The following is a 26,958-nucleotide window of genomic DNA, read 5'->3' as shown; positions in this document are numbered from 1 at the left end:
GATAGTAGTTGTATGTGTTTATAGAATACATGAGATATTTTGGTACAGGCATGCAATGCATAATAATCACATCATGGAAAACTGGGCATCCATCCCCTCAAGCATTTATCCTTTGTGTTACAAACAATCCAATTATACTCTTTTAGTTATTTTAAAATGTACAATTAAATTATTATTGACTATAGTTTCCACATTGTGCTATCAAATGCTAGGTCTTACTCATTCTTTCTATTATTTTTTGTACCCATTAACCATCCCCACCTCCCCACTGCACCATCCCCTCTCTGCCCTGACTAGCCTTCCCATCCTCTGGTAATCATCTTTCTATTCTCTATGTCCGTGAGTTCAGTTATTTTGGTTTTTAGATCCCATAAATAAAGTGGAACATGTGATGTTTGTCTTTTTGTGCCTGGCATATTTCACTTGACATAGTGATCTCCAGTTTTATCCATATTATTGCCAAAGACAGCATCTCATTCTTTATAATGGCTGAATAGTACTTCATTGACTATAAGTACCACATTTTCTTTATCCATTCATCTGTTGATGAATTCTGAGGTTGCTTCCAAATCTTGGCTATTGTGAACAGTGCTGTAACAAACATGGGAGTGCAGATATTTCTTTGATATACTGATTTCCTTTCCTTTGCATATATGCCCAGCAGTGGGATTGCTGGATCATATGGTAGTCAACTGTTAGCTTTTTGAGGGACCTCCAAACTGTTGTCCATAGTGGTTGTACTAATTTACATTCTTACCAAGAGTGTATAAGGATTCTCTTTTCTCCACATCCTCACCCTCGTTTGTTATTGCCTGTCTTGTGGATATAAGCCATTTTAACTGGCATGAGATAATATCTCATTGTATCTGGTTTGTATTTCTCTAATGATCAATGATGTTGAGCACCTTTTTGTATTCCTGTTTGCCATTTGTATGTCTTCTTTTGAGAAATGTCTATTCAAATCATTTGCCCATTTTTTGACAGAATTATCAGATTTTTTCCTGTAGAGTTGTTTGAACTCTTTATATATTCTGGTTACTAATCCTTTGTCAGATGGGTATTTTGTGAATGTTTTCTCCAGTTCTGTGGGTTGTCTCTTCGCTTTGTTGATTGAATCCTTTTCCATGCAGAAGCTTTTTCACTTGATGTGATCCCGTTTGTCTATTTTTGCTTTGGTTGCCTGTGCTTGTGGGGTATTGTTCAAGAAATCTTTGCCCAAACCAATGTCCTGGAGATTTTTCCCAATGTTTCCTTGTAGTAGTTTCATAGTTTGAGGTAATAGATTTAAGTCTTTAATCCATTTTGATTTGATTTCTATATATGGTGAGAGATAGGGGTCTAGTTTTATTCTTCTGGATATAGAAATCCAGTTTTCCCAGCACCATTTGTTGAAAAGACTGTCTTTTCCCCAGTGTCCATTCTTGGCGCCTTTCTCAAAAATAATTCACTGTAGGATTTGTTTCTGGGTTCTCTATTCTGTTTCATTGATCTATGTGTCTGTTTTTATATGTGACCCATGCTGTTTTTGTTACTATAGCTCTTTAGCATAATTTGAAGTCAAATAACGTGACTCTTCCAGTTTTTTTTTTTTTTTTTTTTTTTTTTTTGGCTCAGGATATCTTTGGCTATTCTGTGTCTTTTGTTATTCCATGTAAATTTTAGAATTGTTTCTTCTGTTTCTGTAACAGGTATCATTGGTAGTTTGATAGGGATTGCATCGAATCTGTAGATTGCTCATAGTATGGACAATTTAACAATATTGATTTTTCCAAACAATGAACATGGAATACTTTTCAATTTTATGGTGTATTCTTCAGTTTCTCTCATTCATGTTTTATAGTTTTCATTGTGGAGATCTTTCACTTCTTTAGTTAATTCCTAGGTATTTAATTTTATTTGTGGCTATGTAAATGTGTGGTTCAAACGTCACATCAGTTTATGGTTTCCCATTGTAATGAGTATTTTCTTCAGTTCTAGCACCTCAGGATTTCTCTTTTGGGCTTGGCTCTATTTGTAGACTTTGGGGGTTGGGCATGGATGTATTTCATCCAGCATTTCTGTGTGTTTAATGGGGTGGAGTTTGGGGATGCTATGTAATCTCAGTCTATCTGGCTGTCTTCCATTATTCTTCAGCTGTCACCTAGCAGAGAACGTGGGTCAAAAGCCCATAGAGACAGGAAGTTGGTGATAAGGAGAATCCTTGGAATTCAGAGCTCCAGAGCTCAGGGACTTGAGCCTGGGTAGCCACAAATATCATTAGTACAGGAGAGTAGCAGGTAGGGCTAAATTGGAAATATAGTAGTCTCCCCTTATTCACAGTTTTGTTTTCCACAGTTTCAGTTACATGAGGTCAGCTGCAGTCTGAAAATATTAAATGGAAAATTTCAGAAATGAACAATGTGTAAATTTTAAATTGCACGTGGCTCTGAGTAGCACCACAAAATCTTGTTCCATCTGGCTTCATCCAATTCAGGACATGAATCCTCCCTTTGTCCAGTGGCTCCACACTGTTTGCTGTTCCTGCCTGTTCGTCACTTAGTAGCCTTCTTTGTTATTAGATTGTCATGGTATTGCAGTGCTTGTACTTGATAATGGCTCTAGAGTGCAAGAGTAGTGGTGCAGGGATTCAGATATGCTAAAGAGAAGCTGTAAAGTGCTTCCTTTAAGCACTTTAGATGCTTAAAGATGAAAGTTCTTGACTTAAAAAGAGAAAAAATTGTATGCTGAGGTTGCTAAGACCTATGGTAAGAACAAATCTCCTATCCTTGCAATTATGAAGAAGGAAAGAGAAATTCATACAAGTTTTGCCATAGTGCTTGTTAAGTAAGTGCTTAGCTAAGATGAAAAAGGCACTACATTTGCTGGTAGAAAACATTAATGGAAATGTGTTCTAATTGACAGCAATTGGATTCAGTGCTATCAGAGGCTTCAGAAATTCACTGGGGGTCTTGGAACATATTCCCTAAGGATAAGGGAGACTGCTGAAATTGAAGTAGGGGATACCCTGCTGGTGGTGGGTAATACACAGAGGCTGGGATGGTTGTGGGGTTTTAAATTTTGATTAGGGCCAATCCTTTCTGAAATGTTTTTATTTCATGTAAAGTGTATACCAATAACAATTTAAAATATTTTTCTTTTTGAAGTCATTCGTTTCTCAAACATTCACTTATCCTTCTTAGATGTGCACCAACAACATACTCAGAAGATTATGTTCCACCATATGATTATCAGCCACACGTGAGTACAACAGCCATAGTCTTATACCTATTTGTGTACTTAAAGTGATTCTTTGCACCTGGTATAGTCAAACTTGGGAAGAAAGGAGAAATCGCTGAAGTTTATGATATTTTATATTTTTTGAGATATTAGCTGTTTATTGGCATCATTAGAATGTTTTATGCTTATGATTTATTTTTGGATGTTGATAGATTTCAGGGAAAAAATATTGCAATATCTAAAATATATTATACACTTTCTTCCTCATCTGATTTACTTGTCCCCTCCCTGAATCCAATTTATCTGGAGTAAGAACCCACTTTCTATTCATTTGTATGGCATCAACACATAAAAGTAAGTGGCTTAATATTGCTCTGGGAAATATGTATCTTAATTTAAAGATGTCCAGTTTATAACTTGGATATATTTGTACTTTACAAGTTATGCAACAGAAACAAAACAAGGCTGCTTCCTATTAGCGTTGCTCTGGAAGTCTTAACCAGGGCAGTAGACATGAGATAGAAATAAGAGATTTAACTGTTGATAAAGAAGAGAAAAACACACTTACTTTCCAATACTATAATTATCTATTTAGGAGAACCAAGATATTAAACTGAGAAGTAATTAGAATAAATAAGATGTTAGCTTTCCTTCACATCAGCACTAACCAGTTAATAAATTACAAAAGAAAAAAGCATACAAATTATTAGCAACACAAATTCAAATTCTTTAATGAGGAAAATTTCACCAAGATCAAGAAAAGAAAATGTGGCAGTTTATCTCCAAAGATGGCAGACCTTCCTGTTGACACAAGGTATTCCCCATTGAGGGTGAGGATTCCTCCATCTCAAGTTGAGGCGATCAGTAGAACATGGCAAAAGTACCATGTGCCGGTTCTAAGCCTAGCTTTAAGACTTCCTCCATCTTTTAAGCTCTGAGCCACCAGATAAGAAATCCAGGCAACTCTGTTGGAGGGAGAGGCCATGGGTGGAATACTGACAAGCCTGACTTACCAGTGAGGAAGCCATTGTAGATAATCAGCTTAGCAGAGCCTGCACTCCAGCTTCCGCTGCCATCTGACTGCAACCCATGAGGATCCACAAGAAGAAATTGAAGCCATTGTCTGTTTTAAAATACAGACTAAAACATAAATGAGGCAGATACCTCAAATGAAAAAGGAATAGCTTCCATTTTAGGGAACTGGAAAATTAAACCAATTAGAAACCAAATGTATAAGTTTAATATAATTACGATCAAAATCCCAGTGGATTTTGTTTTCTATTAGAATTTTAAGATTCTAGGAATTATTTGAAAGGACAAACAGATGAGAATAATCAGAAATGTTTTGAAAAGGTAGCATAACCAATTTAGGGAAGTAAGAGATTTAGGATACCACCTTCATTATATGCTACATTATAATTGATTTTTTGTCTTATTTTAAAAAATTAAATTTAAGGCATAGAAATGGCAAATGTGCAGGGGGAAGGAGGCAGCAATCCACATTGCCATGTATGTACCTATGCAACAATCCTGCATGTTTTGCACATGTACTCCAGAACCTAAAGTGCAATAAAATATATACATATATTTAAAAAAAGAAAGAAAGAAAAAGGAAATGGCAAATGTGGTAGCTTATGGTTTAATAGACTTAATATATATAGAATTCACACATATTGGCAGGAAAAATGTTAATGGCCCTGGAGAAATGAGCAAAGGACATATATGGGCAGTTTGCAAAGTAGGAAATATAATTAATTAACTAGTAAACACAGGAAACATACCCCATTTACAAATAATAAATAATATGAATTAAGAGATATTGAATGAATTAAAATATTTTTCTTTTGAGAATAAAATTGGTAATATTAAAAAAAAATGCTATTTGAGGCCAGGTATAGTAACTCAGGCTTGTAATCCCAGCACTTTGGGAGGCAGAGGCAGGTAGATCACTTGAAGTCAGGCCTTTGCAACTAGCCTGGCCAATATGGCAAAACCTTGTCTCTACTTAAAAAATGCCAAAATTAGCCACGTGTGGTGGCACGTGCCTGTAATTCCAGTTACTTGGGAGGCTGAGGCAGAAGAATCTCTTGAACCTGGGAGGCAGAGGTTGCAGTGAGCTGAGATTGCACTACTGCATTCCAGTCTGGGTGAAGGAGTGAGACTTGGTCTCAAAAATTAAAAAACAAAACTATTTGACTTAATTATTTTTCTAGGAAACCTCCCCAAAGAAAAGTAATGCAAACTAGCAATAAAATTCATATGCAAATATACTCATCATTGAATTATTTATGATGACAAAACTTGGAAAGTACCTAAGTATCTAGTATTACTGAAACTGCCTTTGCAAAAATTATAGTAGGAAGGGAAATGTGACATGACTGAGTCCATCTTGCATCTACCAGGCTGAGCTGCTTTTGCTCCTTCTTGTGTGGAGGGCATAATAGTTTTTTTCCTGAACTGTTACCCTGGTTCAAAAATGGAAACTGCATTTGTAAATACTAACAAAAGGTCACAAGGTTAGACTTACACTGTAAGGGCTTAAACTTTGCTGAAGAATAGGCATAGTTAAACAATGACCTGGCATTGCCTAACTGGCTTTGCTATACTTTGCTTACTGCCCCAGAGCCATGTAACAGGGGTCACAAGATTTATAACTTCCCAACTACTCCCAGATAACTTCAGTATTGTGAAACCTAAAGAACTGGTCTATCAGATATTTTTCAGATTAAGCATTTCAGCAGACGGAGAGATGTTGCCTGGTCCTGAGACCCTCTCCTGGGAACTGATTCAGCTATGCAAAGACAGATTAGACACTCCTGTGATTTCATTCTCAGCCAATCTTTTCAGTTCTCCAGGCCCCAGCCCACCAAATTATTCTTAAAAACCCTAGCCTCTGAATTCTTGGGAAGGTAGATTTGAGAAATATCACCTGTCCTTTGGCTGGGCTGGCCTTGTGATAATCAAACTCTTTCTTTGCTGTAACACCTGCCGTTCTCAAGGAATTGTTTTATGGGGGCCAGCAGGCAAGAAGAATGCATTGTGCTCTAACATTAGGGGTAGTGTTAATCAACTATGTTATAATCATATGATGAGATATTGTGCAGCCTTTACAATGTCCATAGTTAGTTCTTAGTGTCTTGATACATCTTCATTTAAGGGTGAAAAAATTAAGATACAAAGTTGCATTATGTTTTATATGAAAATATAGAGAAAATTTTTTAAACTGGGGAAACTGCCAAAATGCTAGCACAGTTGGCCATTAAATGTTGAGATTCTAGGTGCCTTTTTTCATCTTTACACTTTTTAGATTTTTCAGTGTAACAGGTGTGATCATTTATCATCAGAAAAACCACAAGGAAAGAAACATATTATTGTAAAATGCATTACAGGTTTATTTTCTTATTTACGTGGGAGTTGGCTGTATCTTTAAATAAAAGACATCTAATTAAAAACTCACATACTTCAAAGAACTAAATATTATAAATATAAATAATGTGGATGTATTCGCAGGGCTCATAAATCATTAACCATTGCATTATATATTTATGCTTTTAATTTTTTCAGCATTATTTCTAATATTTCTCATGTCATTTGTTTCCACATTAACAGCACAGCATACCATGGCAGTTTTTTTGCCTTTATTTGCAGTTTTGTTCATTTACTTCCAACTTCTTTTCCAAAGTAATTGATTTTGAGGCATGATTTTAGCATTGCTTCTGATACCTACATTTAATGAATGCTTGCATTACATTGATATTGGATATAAATAATTTTAAATTATAATAATAGTGGATGGTTAAAGAATAGAAAAATAGTGATTGAATGCTAACAGATGTTGTCATGTACATAAACAAGTGTATAATTCACATACTAGAGTATTTTCTTGCTAGAGGCTTCACTATGCGGCCTTGCCAGAAAACACAGCTCACCATTCATTCAGTCTACTACCTCTGCAATTATGCAGTTTTTGAAGAACTCTGAAAATGTTGTGCATAAATTGAGAATTGATTGCTTTTTATATTATGGTCTCTTACATTAGCTTAATTCAAATTTGTATAAAGTGGGACAGCATTATAGAAAGTAAAGGGAATGCTGCAGGTTATCATTCCATAGCTGTAAGCATTGGTAAGGAAATACAGGGGACTAGGAAACCATGAGGTCATTTCCAAGGAGGAAAATGGAAGAAAATTGCAAGCTGTTTCTTCTGAACTTCTCTTAAACTGGATGTTTATTACAGCTCATCTCAATTTCAATTAAAAATACCTTCTCTTGAAAGCACGTCCATCATCTTCCAAAGAACCAGAACAGAGGAAAAGTTGGAAAGAAGGTACATTAAAGAACTGGTCCAAAGCTGGCTGTTAGAAACTGAGAAAGTTTTTAACAGTGAATTGTTTCACAACACATGGACAAGTGTTCGTGTACTGTTTCATAGTAAAAAAGAAACTATATCTGTTTAACAACAGTTACTCCCCAAAATGGCAGGATTGCCTGTCCTACCACTGGCACTCTATGTACTGGTATGGACGTGGCATTGCCAAAATATTGAGATTTCTGTGCTGGTTGGAAATGAGCTGTGGTCTCAAGTCCCCCAGGACTCTGATGTCTCAGCTTCTGGACTTCCTCGTTGCATTATGACTTTCCTGGGCCCTAAGTACTTTTGCCTTCATGGGCCCCTTCTCCATTAAAAGAAACAGTATATTTTGCAAGTGATACAAAGACAAAAGTAACCCAAGTTAGACTATATTCTCTATCTTTTTTTTTTTTTTTCTTTTTTTTTTAATTGCATTTTAGGTTTTGGGGTACATGTGATGAACATGCAAGATTGTTGCATAGGTACACACATGGCAGTGTGCTTTGCTGCCTTCCGTCCCCTCACCTGTATCTGTCATTTCTCCCCATGCTATCTCTTCCCACCTCCCCACCCCCCGCCCCTCCCCCATTTCCCCCCAACAGACCCCAGTGTGTAGTGCTCCCCTCCCTGTGTCCATGTGTTCTCATTGTTCAACACCCGCCTATGAGCGAGAATATACGGTGTTTGATTTTCTGCTCTTGTGTCAGTTTGCTGAGAATGATGGTTTCCAGGTTCATCCATGTCCCTATAAAGGACGTGAACTCATCGTTTTTGATGGCTGCATAATATTCCATGGTGTATATGTACCACATTTTCCCTATCCAGTCTATCATCGTTGGGCATTTGGGTTGGTTCCAGGTCTTTGCTATTGTAAACAGTGCTGCAATGAACATTCGTGTGCACGTGTCCTTGTAGTAGAATGATTTATAATCCTTTGGATATATACCCAGTAATGGGATTGCTGGGTCAAATGGGATTTCTATTTTTAGGTCCTTGAGGAATCGCCACACTGTCTTCCGCAATGGTTGAATTAATTTACATTCCCACCAACAGTGTAAAAGTGTTCCTATTTCTCCACATCCTCTCCAGCATCTGTTGTTTCCCGATTTTTTAATGATCGCCATTCTAACTGGTGTGAGATGGTATCTCAGTGTGGTTTTGATTTGCATTTCTCTGATGACCAGTGATGATGAGCATTTTTTCATATGTTTGTTGGCCTCCCGTATGTCTTCTTTTGTAAAGTATCTGTTCATATCCTTTGCCCATTTTTGAATGGGCTTGTTTGTTTTTTTCTTGTAGATCTGCTTTAGTTCTTTGTAAATTCTGGATATCAGCCCCTTGTCAGATGGGTAGACTGCAAAAATTTTTTCCCATTCTGTTGGTTGCCGATTCACTCTACTGACTGTTTCTTTTGCCGTGCAGAAGCTGTGGAGTTTGATTAGGTCCCATTTGTCTATTTTGGCTTTTGTTGCCATTGCTTTTGGCGTTTTGGTCATGAAGTCCTTGCCTACACCTATGTCCTGAATGGTTTTGCCTAGATTTTCTTCTAAGGTTTTTATGGTATTAGGTCTGATGTTTAAGTCTTTAATCCATCTGGAGTTAATTTTGGTGTAAGGTGTCAGGAAGGGGTCCTGTTTCTGCTTTCTGCACATGGCTAGCCAGTTTTCCCAACACCATTTATTAAACAGGGAGTCCTTTCCCCATTGCTTGTTTTTGTCAGGTTTGTCGAAGATCAGATGGTTGTGGGTATGTTGTATTTCCTGTGAGGCCTCTGTTCTGTTCCATTGGTCTATATCTCTGTTTTGGTACCAGTACCATGCTGTTTTGATTACTGTAGCCTTGTAGTATAGTTTGAAGTCCGGTAGTGTGATGCCTCCCGCTTTGTTCTTTTTGCTTAGAATTGACTTGGCTATGCGGGCTCTCTTTTGGTTCCATATGAAGTTTAAGGTGTTTTTTTCCAGTTCTGTGAAGAAGGTCATTGGTAGCTTGATGGGAATAGCATTGAATCTGTAAATTACTTTGGGCAGTATGGCCATTTTCACGATGTTGATTCTTCCTAACCATGAACATGGAATGTTTCTCCATCTGTTTGTATCCTCTCTTATTTCGTTGAGCAATGGCTTGTAGTTCTCCTTGAAGAGGTCCTTTACGTTCCTTGTTAGTTGTATTCCTAGGTACTTTATTCTCTTTGTAGCAATTGTGAATGGCAGTTCGTTCTTGATTTGGCTCTCTTGAAGTCTATTACTGGTGTATAGGAATGCTTGTGATTTTTGCACGTTGATTTTGTATCCTGAGACTTTGCTGAAGTTGTTTATCAGTTTCAGGAGATTTTGGGCTGAGATGATGGGGTCTTCCAGATATACAATCATGTCATCTGCAAATAGAGACAATTTGATTTCCTCCTTTCCAATTTGGATACCCTTTATTTCTTTTTCTTGCCTGATTGCTCTGGCTAGAACTTCCAGTACTATATTGAATAGGAGTGGTGAGAGAGGGCATCCTTGTCTAGTGCCAGATTTCAAAGGGAATGCTTCCAGTTTTTGCCCATTCAGTATGATATTGGCTGTTGGTTTGTCGTAAATAGCTTTTATTGTTTTGAGATACGTTCCGTCAATACCTAGTTTATTGAGGGTTTTTAGCATAAAGGGTTGTTGAATTTTGTCAAAAGCCTTCTCTGCATCAATCGAGATAATCATGTGGTTTTTGTCTTTGGTTCTGTTTATGTGGTGAATTACGTTTATGGACTTGCGTATGTTGAACCAGCCTTGCATCCCCGGGATGAATCCTACTTGGTCATGGTGGATGAGCTTTTTGATATGCTGTTGCAATCGGTTTGCCAGTATTTTATTGAAGATTTTTGCATCTATGTTCATCATGGATATTGGCCTGAAATTTTCTTTTCTTGTTGAGTCTCTGCCGGGTTTTGGTATCAGGATGATGTTTGTCTCGTAAAATGATTTGGGAAGGATTCCCTCTTTTTGGATTGTCTGGAATAGTTTCAGAAGGAATGGTATCAGCTCCTCCTTGTATGTCTGGTAGAATTCAGCTGTGAACCCATCTGGACCTGGGCTTTTTTTTGGGTGGTAGGCTCTTTATTGCTGCCTCGACTTCAGACCATGTTATTGGTCTATTCAGGGTTTCGGCTTCTTCCAGGTTTAGGCTTGGTAGGTTGCAGGTGTCCAGGAATTTATCCATTTCTTCCAGGTTTACTAGTTTATGTGCATAGAGTTGTTTGTAATAATCTCTGATGATGGTTTGGATTTCTGTGGAATCTGTGGTGATATCCCCTTTATCGTTTTTTATTGCATCAATTTGGTTATTCTCTCTTTTCTTTTTTATTAATCTGGCTAGTGGTCTGTCTATTTTGTTGATCTTTTCAAAGAACCAGCTCCTGGATTTATTGATTTTTTGAAGAGTTTTTTGTGTCTCTATTTCCTTCAGTTCTGCTCTGATCTTAGTTATTTCCTGTCTTCTGCTAGGTTTTGAGTTTTTTTGATCTTGCTCCTCTAGCTCTTTCAATTTTGATGATAGGGTGTCAATTTTCGATCTCTCCTTTCTTCTCATGTGGGCACTCATTGCTATATATTTTCCTCTAGAGACTGCTTTAAATGTGTCCCAGAGATTCTGGTATGTTGTGTCTTCGTTCTCATTGGTTTCGAAGAACATCTTTATTTCTGCCTTCATTTCATTGTTTATCCAGTCAACATTCAAGAGCAAGTTGTTCAGTTTCCATGAAGCTGTGCGGTTCTGAGTTAGTTTCTGCATTCTGAGTTCTAACTCGATTGCACTGTGGTCCGAGAGACTGTTTGTTATGATTTCTGTTCTTTTGCATTTGCTGAGGAGTGATTTATTGCCAATTATGTGGTCAATTTTAGAGTAGGTGTGATGTGGTGCTGAGAAGAATGTATATTCTGTGGATTTGGGGTGGAGAGTTCTGTAAATGTCTATTAGGTTTGCTCGTTCCAGGTCTGTGTTCAGGTCCTGGATATCCTTGTTGATTTTCTGTCTGGTTGATCTGTCTAATATTGACAATGGGGTGTTAAAGTCTCCCACTATTATTGTGTGGGAGTCTAAGTCTCTTTGTAAGTCATTAAGAACTTGCCTTATGTATCTGGGTGCTCCTGTATTGGGTGCATATATATTTAGGATCGTTAGCTCTTCTTGTTGCAGTGATCCTTTTACCATTATGTAATGTCCTTCTTTGTCTCTTTTGATCTTTGTTGCTTTAAAGTCTATTTTATCAGAGATGAGAATTGCAACTCCTGCCTTTTTTTGCTCTCCATTTGCTTGGTAGATCTTCCTCCATCCCTTTATTTTGAGCCTTTGTGTATCCTTGCATGTAAGATGGGTTTCCTGGATACAGCACACTGATGGGTTTTGGCTTTTTATCCAATTTGCCAGTCTGTGTCTTTTGATTGGGGCATTTAGTCCATTGACATTTAGGGATAGTATTGTTATGTGTGAATTTGATGCTGTCATTTTGATGCTACCTGGCTGTTTTGTTGGTTAGTTGATGCAGATTCTTGATTGTGTTGCTGCTTTTTTACCATTTGGTGTGTTTTTGGAGTGGCTGGTACGGGTTTTTCCTTTATGTGTGTAGAGCCTCTTTCAGGAGTTCTTGTAGAGCAGGTTTGGTGGTGATGAAATCTCTGAGTGCTTGCTTGTTCACAAAGGATTTTATTTTTCCTTCACTTATGAAGCTGAGTTTGGCTGGATAGGAGATTCTGGGTTGAAAGTTCTTTTCTTTAAGGATGTTGAATATTGGCCCCCAGTCTCTTCTGGCTTGTAGGGTTTCTGCTGAGAGATCTGCTGTGAGTCTAATGGGCTTCCATTTGTGGGTAACCCGACCTTTCTCTCTGGCTGCCCTTAGCATTTTCTCTTTCATTTCAACCCTGGTGAATCTGACGATTATGTGCCTTGGGGTTGCTCTTCTTGAGGAATATCTCTGTGGTGTTCTCTGTATTTCCTGGATTTGAATATTGGTCTGCCTTGCTGGTTGGGGAAGTTTTCCTGGATAATATCCTGAAGAGTATTTTCCAGCTTGGATTCATTCTCTTCATCACATTCAGGTACACCTATCAGACGTAGATTAGGTCTTTTCACATAGTCCCACATTTCTTGAAGATTTTGTTCATTCCTTTTTGCGCTTTTTTCTCTGTTCTTGCCTTCTCTTTTTATTTCATTGAGTTGGTCTTCGACCTCTGATATCCTTTCTTCTGCTTGGTCAATTCGGCTGTTGAAGCTTGTGCATGCTTCACGAAGTTCTCGTGTTGCGTTTTTCAGCTCCATCAATTCACTTATTCTCCTCTCTATGCTGTCCATTCTCGTCAGCAGTTCGTCCAATCTTTTTTCAAGGTTCCTATTTTCTTTGCGATGGGTTAGAACATGTTCTTTTAGCTCATTGTAGTTTCTTACTACCCATCTTCTGAAGTCTGATTCTGTCATTTCATCACCCTCCTTCTCCATCCGGTCTGGTTCCCTTGCTGGTGAGGAGTTGTGATCACTTTTAGGAGGAGAGGTGTTCTGGTTTCGGGAGTTTTCATCCTTTTTACGCTGGTTTCTACCCATTTTTGTGGGTTTATCCACCTGTTGTCTGTCTCTGTCCCAGGGAGTTGGAGCTTTATGAGTTTCCGTTGCACTACTGCCTTTTTTGATTTTTTTTTTTTTTCAGGTCGGACCCGCCCAGCTAGCAGCACGCCTAGCCTCTGCCTGCCCGCAGGGGCTTTGCTGAGCTGCTGTGGGCTCCGCCCAGCTGCCCTGAGCTCTTCCCTGTAGTCCTTTTTATATGGGCGTAGTTAGAACTGTCTGGGCAATGGTGGCCCCGCCTCTGATATGGCGGACTCTCTCTGTTGTGGCAGGTTGCCTCGGCAACGGCGGGTTGCCTCAGCAACGGCAGCCTGCCTCCGTAGCGGTGGAGAGTCTCAGTAATGGCGGAAGCCCCTCCCCCACGGAGCCGGACCGTCCCGGTTCAGCTGTGCTTGGTTTGAAGGGCTCAACCCAGAGGGTTTCCAATTACTGTTTTTGTTTTCGTTGTTGTTGGGGGTGGAGGGGTGGGACCAACCGAGCCTGATCACCTGGCTCCCTGACTCAGAGTCTTTTCTTTTAAGTTGAACGACCCCGCGTTCCGGTCGCTTGTTGAAAAGGCGCCGGGATCTTCCGTGCTGCGACTCACGGAGTCGGCTCGAACCGCGGCGCCGGCTCCTGGCGGATTTTTTGCCTAGGAATCTCCTGGCCTGGCTCGCTATTTCAGATGAATGGGCTATTCTGCCGTCTCAAGGCTCTGCTCGCCAGCTAAGAGGGCTCCCAGACCAGTGGTTTTTGTACGGAGAACCGCAGCAACAGGGAGTGGTCACAGCAGCCGCGCGGGCGGAATCAGCCCCGCGGGGGCCAAAACAGCCGCACCGGCTGGGACTGCGACGCTGGCGACCCCTCTGCCTGGGTATCTCCTGGTCTGTGGGCAATAAGAGTTCGTCTGGAAATGCGGCGTCCACTCACCCTCTGCACTTTCACTGGGAGCTGAAGTCCTGAGCTGTTCTTAGGCGGCCATCTTGAAAGTCGGACTCTTTTTTTTTTTTTTTAGATTTAATGCTTATTAAAGAAATATCTAAACTACCTGTTGGGTACTATACTATGCTTATTACCTGGGTGACAAACTGTACACCAAACCTTCATGACATGAAATTTACCTAAAGAAACAAACCTGCACATATACCTCTGAACCTAAAATAAAAGTTTTTTAAGAAGAAATTTCTTTTAAGGCTATAGTTCTCATTTTCATCTTTTCTCCCTTCTTTTACACAGTTTGAATACTTGCCTATTTTTGCCTGCATTAATGCATTTTACATCCATGTGATATGACCATATTATTCTTAATCCTCCTGAATTTGTTGCTAACATACCAATGAGTGTTGTTATCACACAGTGTTCTTTTTTTTCTTCCCCACTGGGAAGTACTCTTGGACTTCTATGCCCTATTTTAAAACACATTTTCTGTATAATAGCTGTCATCAGTTTCTTTGCCCTGAGGTGTTTATGGATATTATATTATCAGTATCATTTCTGGCTGAGCTTAGCTATGAGTTTCTACAGAATTTGTTTTTCAAAATAGCATCTGTGTTTTTTTATTGTGGTAAAATATACATAACATAAAATATATATGACATAATATTTACTATTTTAATCTTTTTTAGCATATAATTCAATGGCATTAAGTACATTCATGTTGTTACATTCATTTTTAAAGATTCTGATTTTAAAAGAAATTAAAATATTTTCTTGGGGCTCTAAAAGTATTGTGAGCCCTAAGCACTGTGTGTTCTGTGTCCGAAGCCTACGTTGTTTCAGCCTGGACTTCCTAGAAGCCAGATCAGTACCTGGCTGACTGGGGACTTCTAGGGCTTACTCAATTGGCTTGGCTGAGAAATACTTACCATCCCAGATGCAGATGCATCTTGGCTAACAATCAGAGTTGGGCATGGAGGAATCACTATTCAGAGCCCTTTACTGTTTAATTAGGCTCTTCCACCTCAAAGATACTCTCCGAAGACTGAAATTGCCTTTAGTTTTCTATTTCCTAATGATACAGAGAGGAGGTAGGGAAATGCTGGGTAGAAGAGGGTGGTCCCCAGTGAGAGTCACATCCTCAAGCCTGTACCTATGGCCCAAAGTGAAAACATGCATTCCTGTCTTCCTGCCTGAACATTGTCTTTTCCAAAGCCACGCTGGGCCACCCTGCCCCCAGCATGCTGTACCCATAAAAATCCTAGTCCTTACCAGCACAGTGGCAGAGAAGGAGAGAAAAAGAAGAAGCAGTCAGACATTGAAGAGAAGCAGCTTGACTTCAGAGGGACGGTTTGTTGGGAGGACCTTGAGGAAGAGTTCAGCCAGGGACAGCTAAACTCCAGGGGAAGATTATTTTTCCACTCCATCCTCTTTTCAGCTCCTCATCCCACTGAGAACCACTTCCACTGCTCAGTAAAATCCTCCACATTCACTATCTTCAATTCGTTTGTGTGATCTGAACTTCCTGGATGCTGAACAGAAGCTCAGGATACAGAGGGGTGTCACACAGAGCTGTTAAACACTTAGCCATCCATGGATGGCAAAGCTAAGACAGTGAACTTTAACACATGCCCTCTGGGGCTCTGGGGGTTGTAGACAACCCCTAGATGCTTCCATTGGCCCACACAGCTCTGATCCTGCTCTTTGCCCAGAATCACTCATCCCAGCGTCTGTACTCACTTTACCTATGTGCTCCCCGTCCAGCAAGGAGTTGGGAGTTGCGGGCTGAGTAAGTGAGCCATCCCTTCACAAGTCCCATGAAGGGGTCAAGGGAGCTATCCCGTTTCACTAAGAAGCGATGCCTGTTAGGTGCCTTAAAAAGAAGACAAGAGAAAGAATGGCTTGCTGAGAATAGAAAGAGCTGGGACAGAAAGAGAATCCAGAAGAAAGCGAGGATTCTATAGGAAGCCTCACTTGTCTGAACTACATTAGCTTTCAATTCCCAGTTATCTTAAGGCCCTCTCCTTGTATGTTTGCTCCATTTTATGTCCCTATTGTCTTCCCCATTTTCATTTCAGCAAAGACAGTCTCTCTTTTTTTTTCTTTCTCCTCCTCTTTTTCTTCTGTTGTTTTAAAAAATAATGGCATGAAAAGTTGTTCAAGTTAATCTGGCCACATAGAATAATCGAGTATAAAAGCCTTGTATTCTAGAGTAAAGTGTGGTTTTTCCAAACTTGTACCTGGAAAATTAAGACTGAAATTTAATTAAGTTCCAGGCTTATAATGTATCTTTATTACTTTCATTTTAGTGCTATTTTATTTGTACTTCATCTGACTATATCCATGTTTAATTTTCTTTGTCCTGTTAATTTTCTGACTCAATATTCACTAACAAATGAATAATTGCCATTTGCTTGTTTATCTTATCATGTACTATTGACTGAAATGAAATAAGTGAGAATTTTAGAATCCTCTGCAAATGAGGTAGTGGTTAGGGGGTAGAATTAGAGAAGAGGGAAGGATCTTATAATCCATGCCAGAGTGTTCCATAATGCTGCTGCTAGTTAACCATCAAAACAGGCCTCTTTGACTTAGGCTCAGAAGGATATGGTGCCCTTTCTAACCTAAGTATCTTGCCTGAAAGATCTCAACACATGTCATATATATGTGTGCTGATCTTGTATTTATACTTGAAGTCATGGTTTTATATAGTTCAATAAACAAACAGTTCTGTTTCTGAGTCTCATGTCATTCTGCCAGCATTAAGAACCACATTTCCTAGACCCCAGCTTCAGCCTTGGGATCTGCTGGTTGTTGCTCATGTAACTCCATAGAACTTCTATACATTCCCTGGTTGACTGGGATGCAATAGAATTTGCCTTATTGAATGAAACATACAGTTGCTGATGGATGAGTAGAAGGAAGGAAGGAAGGAATGAAGCAAGGAAGCAAGGAAACAAGGAAAGGAGGGAAGATAGAAGAAATAAAGGGAGGAAGAGAGGAATGAAGTAACATTTATTGTCTACCATGTTCTAGGCACTGCTTAGTTATCTTACATGTATTAGCTCACTTAATGCTCACAATTGCCCTGGAATATCAACCTATTAGAATTATATACTGAGGAATCTGTGTCATAGAGAGGTTAAGTATTAGTTATTATACACCATATAAATGTTCAAAAAGAACCCGGGTCTGATTCCAAGTGCCGTTTTTGTAGCTACTTTGCAAAACATGACCCAAAACTTATATGCTCCAACCTTTGTAGGCCTTGTTCTCCTCACTATAAGACTAGGATTGGATGGCCAGGCACAGTGGATTCCCAGTACGTTGGGAGGCTGAGGTGAGTGGATCATTTGAGCTCAGGAGTTCGAGACCAGCCTGGCCAACATGGTGAAACCCCATTTCTACTAAACATACAAAAGATTATCCAGGCATGGTGGCATTGAGCCTAGATTGTGCCATGGCATTCCAGCCTGGGTGACAGAGTGAGGCTTTCTCAAAAAAAAAAAAAAAAAAAAAAAGGACTGTGGTTAGACAGTATGATGGTTAATTTTCTGTGTTGACTAGGTTATCATGCCCTGTTGTTTAGTCAAGTACCTGTCTAGATGTTGTTGTGAAGGTCTTTTGTAAATGTGACTAACATTTGCAATTAGTTGACTTTTAGTCAAGATTATTCCAAATAATGTGAGTGGGCCTCATTGAATCCATTTACAGCCTTAAGTGCAAAAAAACTAAGGTTTCCTGGAGAAAAAGGAATTTGGTCTTAAGATTATAACATAGAATTCCTGCCTGAGTTACTTGCTGTCTTCCACAATCATGTGAGCCAATCCCCTAAAATCTCTCTCTCTCTTTGTGTGTGTGTGTGTGTATGTGTTTGTGTGTGTATGTATTCTGTTGGTTCTAGTTCTCTGGAGATTCTTGACTGGTACAGACAGAATGATCTTTCCAAGCTCTCTGGCTGTCAAATTCTATTTGATTTGGTTTGATTCTATCTCACTGATCCTGTCCCATTGAAATAGTCTTTTATTTGTGATCAAGTATTCTTTTGGATTAAAGACCTTGGTAGATATTTAATTCAAGCTTACTTAAAAATTAAGTGTTAATTATACTTAATTATAAATTAATTAAGTATTTTAACTTCCTGCTCATTTTGTGTATCACCAATAGTAGAGAAATTGCGGGGTCTTAATTCTCAGGAATAAGATTAAGTGTTTTTTAGAGATGGGTTCTTTTAGTAGAGAGATACTCTGTTTCTCCTGAAACTTAACTCTTGCCTTATATTGCCTTCTGAAGCTATGTATTTATTTATTTATTAACGTTTTTGAGACAGAGTCTTGCTTTGTCACCCAGGCTGGAGTGCAGTGGCACAATCTCAGCTCACTGCAACCTCTACCTCCCAGGCTCAAGTGATCCTCTTGCCTCAGCTTCTCAAAGTGCTGGGATTGCAGATGTGAGCTGCCATGCCTGGCCTGCTCTAACATTTGTTTCTGAGTTAGGCCGTAAAGCTAAGTTCTGCTTCAGAGAACTTGGAATTATGAGATATTTTATTTTCTTCTTTTTGATTATCTTCAGTTTCTACAGTGAACATATATGACTTTTGCAAGGAGAAAAAAGTCTTGAAAATTGAGAAGTCTAGGTCTCAAACTGACATACAGCCCATTAAGTCATTCCATTATAAAACAGCAGCAGAGGTAAATGTCTTCACATAATGTAGACTGAAGAATAAGAAAAATAATATTTGTATTTAATATGATTAAAGTAATAGAACCAACAAATTTTGTGCATTAGAAAGAAACAAATATATCAAGAGCAAATGTTTAATTGTATATTGCTTAGTTTTTGATGCTGGCCACAACTAAAATTTGTGTGATATTAATCTTTAAAAGTCAATTTATTTGTGAAGTGTTTGTTTACATAGATCTTTATATTTTTCTTTGTAGTGAAACCTTATTATGTTGACTGGATTCATTAGTGGTGAGATATTTATATTTCTATTCCACAACCTAACTTCTTTGTACTTTCCATGGCTATTTCCCTGTAGCTAAGAGTCTCATGCTATATTAATACCTGTATTTGTAACAAATGCTTTTCTTTCCTAAAACATTGTCAAATAAATAAGTGTAGTAAATAGTTCTTAAATACATAAGAATATATTCCACTAGTTACGTATTTGTTTAGTTACATTTGACAATTATTCTTATGTTTGTGATACAATCATTGGAGGAAAAAATATCCAATAGAAACAAAATCTGGTCAGGTGCAGTGGCTCACACCTGTCATCCCAATGCTTTTGGAGGCTTGAGATGGGAAAATGGCTTGAGGCCAAGAGTTCAAACCTCCAGTGAGCTAGGATGATGGCACTGCACTCCAGGCTGGGTGACACAGCGAGATTCTGTCTGTGAAAAGAAAATTTGAAAAAATAAAAGAAATAAAATAATTGCAATTTAGTGAAGAAAATGAATGAGGGGATCTGCCTGAGATACCCATCTCCCATTGGTCCCCAGGGCAGTAAGGCAGGTTTGACTGTAGCATAATTCATCTTTTCCTCCCACCGTTCTGCATGTGTGCTTAGAAGACAACCTTATGAGAGGAAGGCAGGTCTTCAGTCAGTGCATGTAAGTGCTAAAGACTTTTATAGGTGATGTATGCTGGAAATAATGAAAGAAAATATCACAGCAATTTACTTTTATATCTATTTTCATTCTTTCTGATATGACATTCACATAAATAAGCTTACTAACTCAAATATCTTTTTAAGAGTAAATGGAATACTCAAAATGAGCATTCTTATAGGCATACTAGGGAAGAATGTCTTTGCTGTACTAATGTCAGGTGGCTAATAGCTATCTTTAATGGTGGATGCAAGGTTAGTTTGCACTGACTAATTTGGCCAGGAAACATAACCCATTATGCATTTTTATGGATGATCTGGATGAAGGAATTGAGAGTATGCTTCCATTGTAATATTAAATTAGACAGAGTTACTATGTTCCAGAAGGCAGTCCTAAAACTGAAAATGACCTTGAAAAATAAAACTATCAGAAACGAAAGGTCCTAAAGAAAAAGGATGAAATCCGATATAAATAAGTAGAACCAAGGAACAGCCTACCAGAAGATTGGAAAAAATTGGCTCTGGACTGGCTCTACAGTTGACTAAGAAATAGCAGTGTTGGCCAGGTACGGTGGCTCATGCCTGTAATCCCAGCACTTTGGGAGGCCGAGATGGGTGGATCACGAGGTCAAGAGATCAAGACTATCCTGGCCAACATGGTGACACCCCGTCTCTACTAAAAATACAAAGATTAGCTGAGGGTGGTGGAGTGCGCCTGTAGTCCCAGCTACTTGGGAAGCTGAGACAGGAGAATCGCTTGAACCCAGGAGATGGAGGTTGCAGTGAGCCAAGATCACACCATGCACTTCAGCCTGGCAACAGAGCAAGACTCCATCTCAAAAAAAAAAAAAAAAAAAAAAAAAAAGGGAAAGAAAGAAAAGAAAAGAAAAAGGAATAGCAGTGTCGTTTTATTGTGAAAGAAGCTACAGGAGCTAATGGTGCTTAGAGTAAAGATAGAGTACATAAGTGGCAATGGGGGTGGAGCTGGAGTCGATACCCGAGAGCCCATCTTTAAAGATACATTAATGCATTTTACTGATGTAAGTGGTGAAACCATGAGGGAAGGTTGATTGATTGGGGGAACCACTCACTAAGAGGACCCTCCTTTAATATCCTAACCTTCCTTGCCATGATCTGTTAAAGAAAAAGAAGAAAGAAAAGAATGAGAAGAAAATAAAGAAGAATGCTTTCTCTTTTTTTTATTGTACTTTAGGTTCTGGGGTACATGTGCAGATTATGCAGGATTGTTCCATAGGTACACACATGGCAATGTGGTTTACTGCTTCCATCCCCAATCACCCACCCCTGTTATCCCTCCCTGACCTCATCACCCCCACTTTCCCTGCCTTAACTCCCTCAACAGACTCCAGTGTGTGATGCTCCCCTCCCTGTGTCCATGTGTTCTCATTGTTCAACACCTGCCTATGAGTGATAACATGTGATGTTTGATTTTCTGTTCTTGTGTCAGTTTGCTGAGAATGATGATTTCCAGATTCATCCGTGTCCCTACAAAGGACACGAACTCATCGTTTCTTATGGCTGCATAGTATTCCATGGTGTATATGTGCCACATTTTCCTTGTCCAGTCTATCATTGATGGGCATTTGGGTTGGTTCCAGGTCTTTGCTATTGTAAACAGTGCTGCTATGAACATATGGTGCATGTGTCTTTATAACAGAACAATTTATAATCCTTTGGGTATATACACAGGAATGGGATTGCTGGGTCAAATGGAATTTCTATTGCTAGGTCCTTGAGGAATCGCCACACTGTCTTCCCCAATAGTTGAACTAGTTTACACTCCCACTAACTGTGTAAAAGTGTTCCTATTTCTCCACATCCTCTCCAGTTAGAGAAATGCAAACCAAAACTGCATTGAGATACCACCTCATGCCAGTTAGAATGGCGATCATTAAAGAATCTGGAGACAATGGTACTGACACAAGAACAGAAAATCAAACACCGCATGTTCTCACTCATAGGCTGGTGTTGAACAATGAGAACACATGGACACAGGGAGGGGAGCATCACACACTGGGGTCTGTCAGGGGGAAATAGGGGAGGGACAGCAGGGGGTGGGGAGTTGAGGAGAGATAGCACGGGGAGAAATGCCAGATATAGGTGATGGGGAGGAAGGCAGCAAATCACACTGCCATGTGTGTACCTATGCAACAATCTTGCATGTTCTTCGCATGTACCCCAAAACCTAAAATGCAATTTAAAAAAATTAATTAATTTAAAAAAAATCCGGAGACAAGAATGCTTTTTTAACCACTTTTCTGAAGGCCAGTTTTCCCCTATAGTGATTCTCTCACTGCAACTCTATCTAGTGCTTCCTGTTTTGGCAGGGCCTGTTTTGCCTTCAGCATTCCTTTTTCTGAGGCACTTTCTTTTCCTCCTTCTATCAGCATGTTTTATGGGACTCCCCTAGCCCTTCACTGAAAAGGCACCCTTAAGGGTGGCTAGAGGTTGACTGATATTGTTGTGTTTTGTCAGGTGCTACTCTGGGTTAGGCTTCTTTGGAAGTTAGCAATTGTTGGTTACCACTGCATTCCTCAGCCTCCCTTCCTCTTCAGAGCCTGTGACACTGCAACACTCTCTCCTTACTTCTCCTTCTCTGTCATTCACGGCTTCTTTATAAACCCACTCATGGCCATCCCCAACATTTGGGCCCCAGATGCCTGCATGTCTCATTTTACAGAATCTCAGAGAATTCATCCATTGCCATGGCTCTGCATCAATCATCATTCGGTGGTGGGGTAACTTTTAACTGTTATATAATTTCAAACTTACAGGAAAGTTTCAGAATTGCACAAGGAGCTTCCATATATTATTTGCACAGCTGATAGTTGTTTACTGTATGAAGGTAGGCTGGAGACATCATGCCCTTTTGCTCCTGAATAGTTCAATGTCTGTCTCCTAAAAACAAGGATGAGTAGCTATGGTACAGTTTTCAACCTCAGGAAAATTGATACAAGGTAGTTACATAATCCACAGTCCATGCTAAATATCATCCATGGTCCCAATAATGTTCTTTATAGCTATTTTTTCCCTACCAGTGATCACTGCTGTGCATAGGGCACTGACTTCTCTCTAGGCCATCTGTCCCACAGTGCTACCTTCCAGATAAATATTTTTTACTGATGTCATCTTAAATTAAAAATGTCTAAAATGTGATTCATCATTTCCCCCCTAAAACAAATCATCCCCACCCCCATGTCTTTCTAATTCTTTTTAGTGTTATTATAACTCTCCCAGCCTTCCAGGCTTGAAGCTATGAATCATCTTTGGTTCTTTATTCCCTGTTAACTGTGCACGTCCTTTACATTATTCTGTGAAATGACTCTTTCATTCTCATTCTGCATAAGCCTTTGTGCACTAATGCCCACCCATTCCACACATCAGACAAATTCTTCTAGTTACCCTTATCTACCTGAAGGGCTCAGAAAAAGCTTGCAATGCTTGTCCTTCCTTAAGTAAACTCTGTCACAACTCTGTGTGTGTAGCACCGAACAGTGACCCCGCCAACAGCAATGCGTAGCGATTCACAAATCTGTTTCAATACACACTTTCTTCCCATTCCCTCTGAATAAATGTTGAAGAGAGATTTACCAATTATGTTAGGGCGTGGAAAACGTAACTGCAATTTCACATATGCAGAGGAAATATATCGAACTGATAATTGACCTTCTTCTGGAGCCCACCACCAGTGGGAAAACATTAGCTCTTCAGTCAATTTAAAGCTTAGTCTGACTCCATAACTTAAATAGTTCTGCTTTCTATAGAAAGTGTTTAATCCCTCTTGAAGAAAATGCTTACCTTCTCAGAGATCTTCTCCCATCCTGTGTGCAGAGAGGAGCTAACACAGCAAAACTGAGACTACTATCCTTTGAAAGCCTGCTTACAATGTTGGCCCTTAATTGGCATCTAGAAACTAGGCTTTCAGGGTAAGAATTCCATGATTAGAATGACCCATTGTGGCTAAGATGTTTGTGCAAACAATATGGTTTATGCTGAAAACCTGTTTCCTTCTGGGAGCCTGAAATTGTGGAACATATTAGGCAGAGGCTGCCTATGGGACCCAGCTCCCAGTAAAGACTTTGGGCACTGAGTTTGCAATAAGCTTTCCCAGTAGATAGTGTAGTACAACTCACTGTTGGGGGAATTATACTCATCCTGTGTGACTCCACTGGGAGAGGACTCTTGGAAGTTTGTACCTGGTTTCCTCTGGATGTCAGCCCATAGCCTTTGCTTATTTTGCTTTGTATGCTTTTATGTAGTAAATCATAATCATGAGTACAACTATGCAGACAGTCCCTGACTTATGATGGTTCAACTTACAATGTTTTGACTTTATGATGGGTTTATTGGGGTATTAAATGCATTTCACCTTATGATTTTTTTTAACCTAGATGGCTTTATTCAGATGCAACTGCATTGCAAGTTGAGGAACATCTGTATACGGGTGTGTGTGTGTGTATACACACACAACTGTGAGTCCTCCTAGAAGATCATCAAACCTGAGGTGGTCTTGGGGACCCCAATACACTATACTCTTCTCCCTGAAAAGAGGAGAAAAATTGTATTTTCCAGAAATGGTCACAACTTGAGCTCCTATCCCACATGCTCTTACAATGTGATTTTGACACTGCCCCAACTGAGAAGCAGTCTGTGTTACCTCCCTAGAGAGAATTGTGGTGAACTGTGATTATGATGGCATTGATGATATGTGATTTTCAAGGCTAGTGATTAAAAGCAATACAGCTTCCTCTTATTTCATATTGAGGGATGCTTATTCTCAGAATGCAGTCCCTGTGCTGTGAGGAAGCAGAGGAAGCACATGGAGAGGACCCAGGCAGCTGTTCCAGCCGAGAGCCCCAGCCACAGTTCTAGCAGCAGCCAGCATCAGTGACCAAATGGAATGAGATGTGTCCAACCCCTAATCCTCAACTCACTTCCAACTCTCACGTCTTCTATGAATCTATCTTCTTTCTATGAATCAGCTGAGACCCTGAACATTGTAAAGCAGAGAGCTGCCTTTGCCGTATCCTGTCCAAATACCTGGCCCCAAGAAGCTGGAGGCACAGGGAAATGGCTATTGTTTTACACGAGTATGAGCAGAGTGGGTTGTTTGCAGCAATAAGAATGGCACCTTTTCCTATGATGACATCCAGATACATGGAAAGAAGGATGTGACTCAGCATCCTGATGCCAGAGGGAGGAGTAGGGTTTTACATGTGTTTTCTGCCTGTTCTGCTCTCTGGGGTGATATCCCTCGTCTACCTGGTTGCTCTTTTCTTTGCTGGTATTAGTGACTAAACTTTGTGGACATTGTAACTGGCAGGCTTTTTCTCTTTATCTCTGGGCTTGGGTGGAGCCCAGAAGGCCTGTCTGGAATGACTCAGCTTTGGTTCCATTCCCATAGACAGCGTATACCCCACGGACACCTTCCATGACTCTTACGCAGCCGCAGCTCCAGTGGTCAGCTCTGCAGCCCCTGTTAGTATCCTCCTCTGCAGACTTGCAGCTACCTTAGGATTTCATCCATGCCACAGGAAAACAAAAGTGGCTTAGGATTGATGAATTTTAGTGGTTCCCTCTACCTGACTATGGGACTGGAAAGAAAGGGCTGTCTGAGAGTTAATATCTATTTCAAGAGTTTCCAACAGAAATAGGAGTCAGGAAGCTCCTATGTCTTTTTGCCATGATTCTCATTCATCTAATGTACATTCACTATTTAGGTCAAAGGAACTTTGCCTGATTAAAGCCCAGGGTTGGGATAATTGGGACATAACATTGGCTTTTTCTGCTTTCCTTTCCCCCTTATTTTTTAATTCTCACAATTTCCTAGACAGATTCTTCTTCATCTTCCTTCTCTTCATTTCAACTCTTCTCTAAGCCTTCATAGCAAATGATATTTTCTCTACCCATTTGGAGAACTCTATAATCTCCCAGGTTTGATCATTGACATTCTGAAGTCCTCAGAACTGTAAGTTGAATTACAAGGCTATTGTCTTGCCAAAAAATCCTGTTTTGCATGTTAGAAGGTGGTATGACTTGCTCTTTGGTTGACATTTTTCTGAAAGCCAACAGAAGAGCAAAGTCATTTGCACTTGTGTAGGAGAGCTGCAAACAGCACCCTGGGTTAGATGCTTCTTTCTTTATGTCCAATTGTGGAAAAATAACTTCTTTCACATAAACCATTGAACAGAAGTCCCGGGCTTTAATCTGTTTGGACAAATTTAAGTCACATGCCTAACACTGAACCTATTACTGTCATTGAGAATGAGATGCCTCTATTCTAATTGTCTTCAGCCAATTAGATTCTGCTCCTAGACCTGGGACTGGGATCAATTCTACTCAAACTACATCCCTGCCACACCCTGGGAAATGGGAGAAGTGGACTCAGCAGTGAGCTGGAACCAACTCTTAACAGTTGGCGTCTAACTATGCTCACCTCTTCTTCAGTTTCACTGGCTTCACTCTGGAAACTTGAAGTTAGCCACAGTGGGAGTATTTATGCCACAGAAATTGGCAAATATGGCTGGGTGCAGTGGCTCATGCCTGTAATCCCAACACTTTGGGAGGTGGAGGTGGGCAGATTGCTTGAGGTCAGGAGTTCGAGACCAGTCTGGCCAACATGGTGAAACCCTGTCTCTACTAAAAATACAAAAAAAAATTAGCTGGGTGTGGTGGCATGGGCCTGTAATCACAGCTACTCTGGAGGTGAGGCAGGGGAATTGCTTAAACCAGGGAGGTGGAGGTTGCAGTGAGCTGAGATTGCACCACTGCACTCCAGCCTGGATGACAGAGCAAGAGTCCATCTCAAAAAAAAAAAAAAGAGAGAGAAAAGAAAAGAAATTGCCTGGTTTACCAATATAGCACTGAGAATGAGAGGAACCCAATGTAACTAACATGGGTTAACAGGCAACGGTCTCCTAACTTGTTTTTCTAACATCAGAATTGCTTCTTCCAATGAATCCTTCTTTTGTTTTTGTTTCTGACATAGGGTCTTGCCCTATTGCCCAGGCTGGAGATCAGTGGCATGATCACGGCTCACTGAAGTCTCAGCCTCCTAGGCTTAAGTGATCCTCACGCCTCAACATCCTGAGTAGTTGGGACTACAAGAAAGTATCAGCATGCCCAGCTAATTTTAGATTTTATAGAGACGTGATCTCACTGTGTTGCCGGGCTGGTCTTGAATCCCTGGCCTCAAGCGATCCTCACACCTTGGCCTTCCAAAGTGTTGGGATTACAGGAGCGAGCCACTGTGCCTGGG

At 39.9% G+C, this 26,958-nt stretch overlaps 1 protein-coding gene across 4 annotated transcripts in view; it reads left to right on the top strand.

Annotated features, from left to right (window-relative positions):
• The window catches only part of CFAP95 (cilia and flagella associated protein 95), a 96,242-nt gene that overhangs the window by 60,232 nt on the left and 9,052 nt on the right, over positions 1-26,958 (top strand). For 2 of the 4 annotated variants that reach the window (XM_074394702.1, XM_003935633.3), the window contains one exon: positions 3,180-3,237. The exons of 1 other annotated variant lie outside the window; for it this stretch is intronic. In XM_074394702.1, coding sequence (XP_074250803.1) covers positions 3,180-3,237 — 58 coding nt within the window. Of the gene's footprint in view, positions 1-3,179; positions 3,238-19,008; positions 19,043-26,958 lie in introns of all 4 variants that reach the window. One more of the 4 variants, XM_039461425.2, reaches the window with a different exon arrangement.

The sequence above is a fragment of the Saimiri boliviensis genome, chromosome 2 (assembly GCF_048565385.1).
Source record: "Saimiri boliviensis isolate mSaiBol1 chromosome 2, mSaiBol1.pri, whole genome shotgun sequence".
Classification (NCBI taxonomy): domain Eukaryota; kingdom Metazoa; phylum Chordata; class Mammalia; order Primates; family Cebidae; genus Saimiri; species Saimiri boliviensis.
This window is presented reverse-complemented; position numbering and strand designations above follow the sequence as displayed.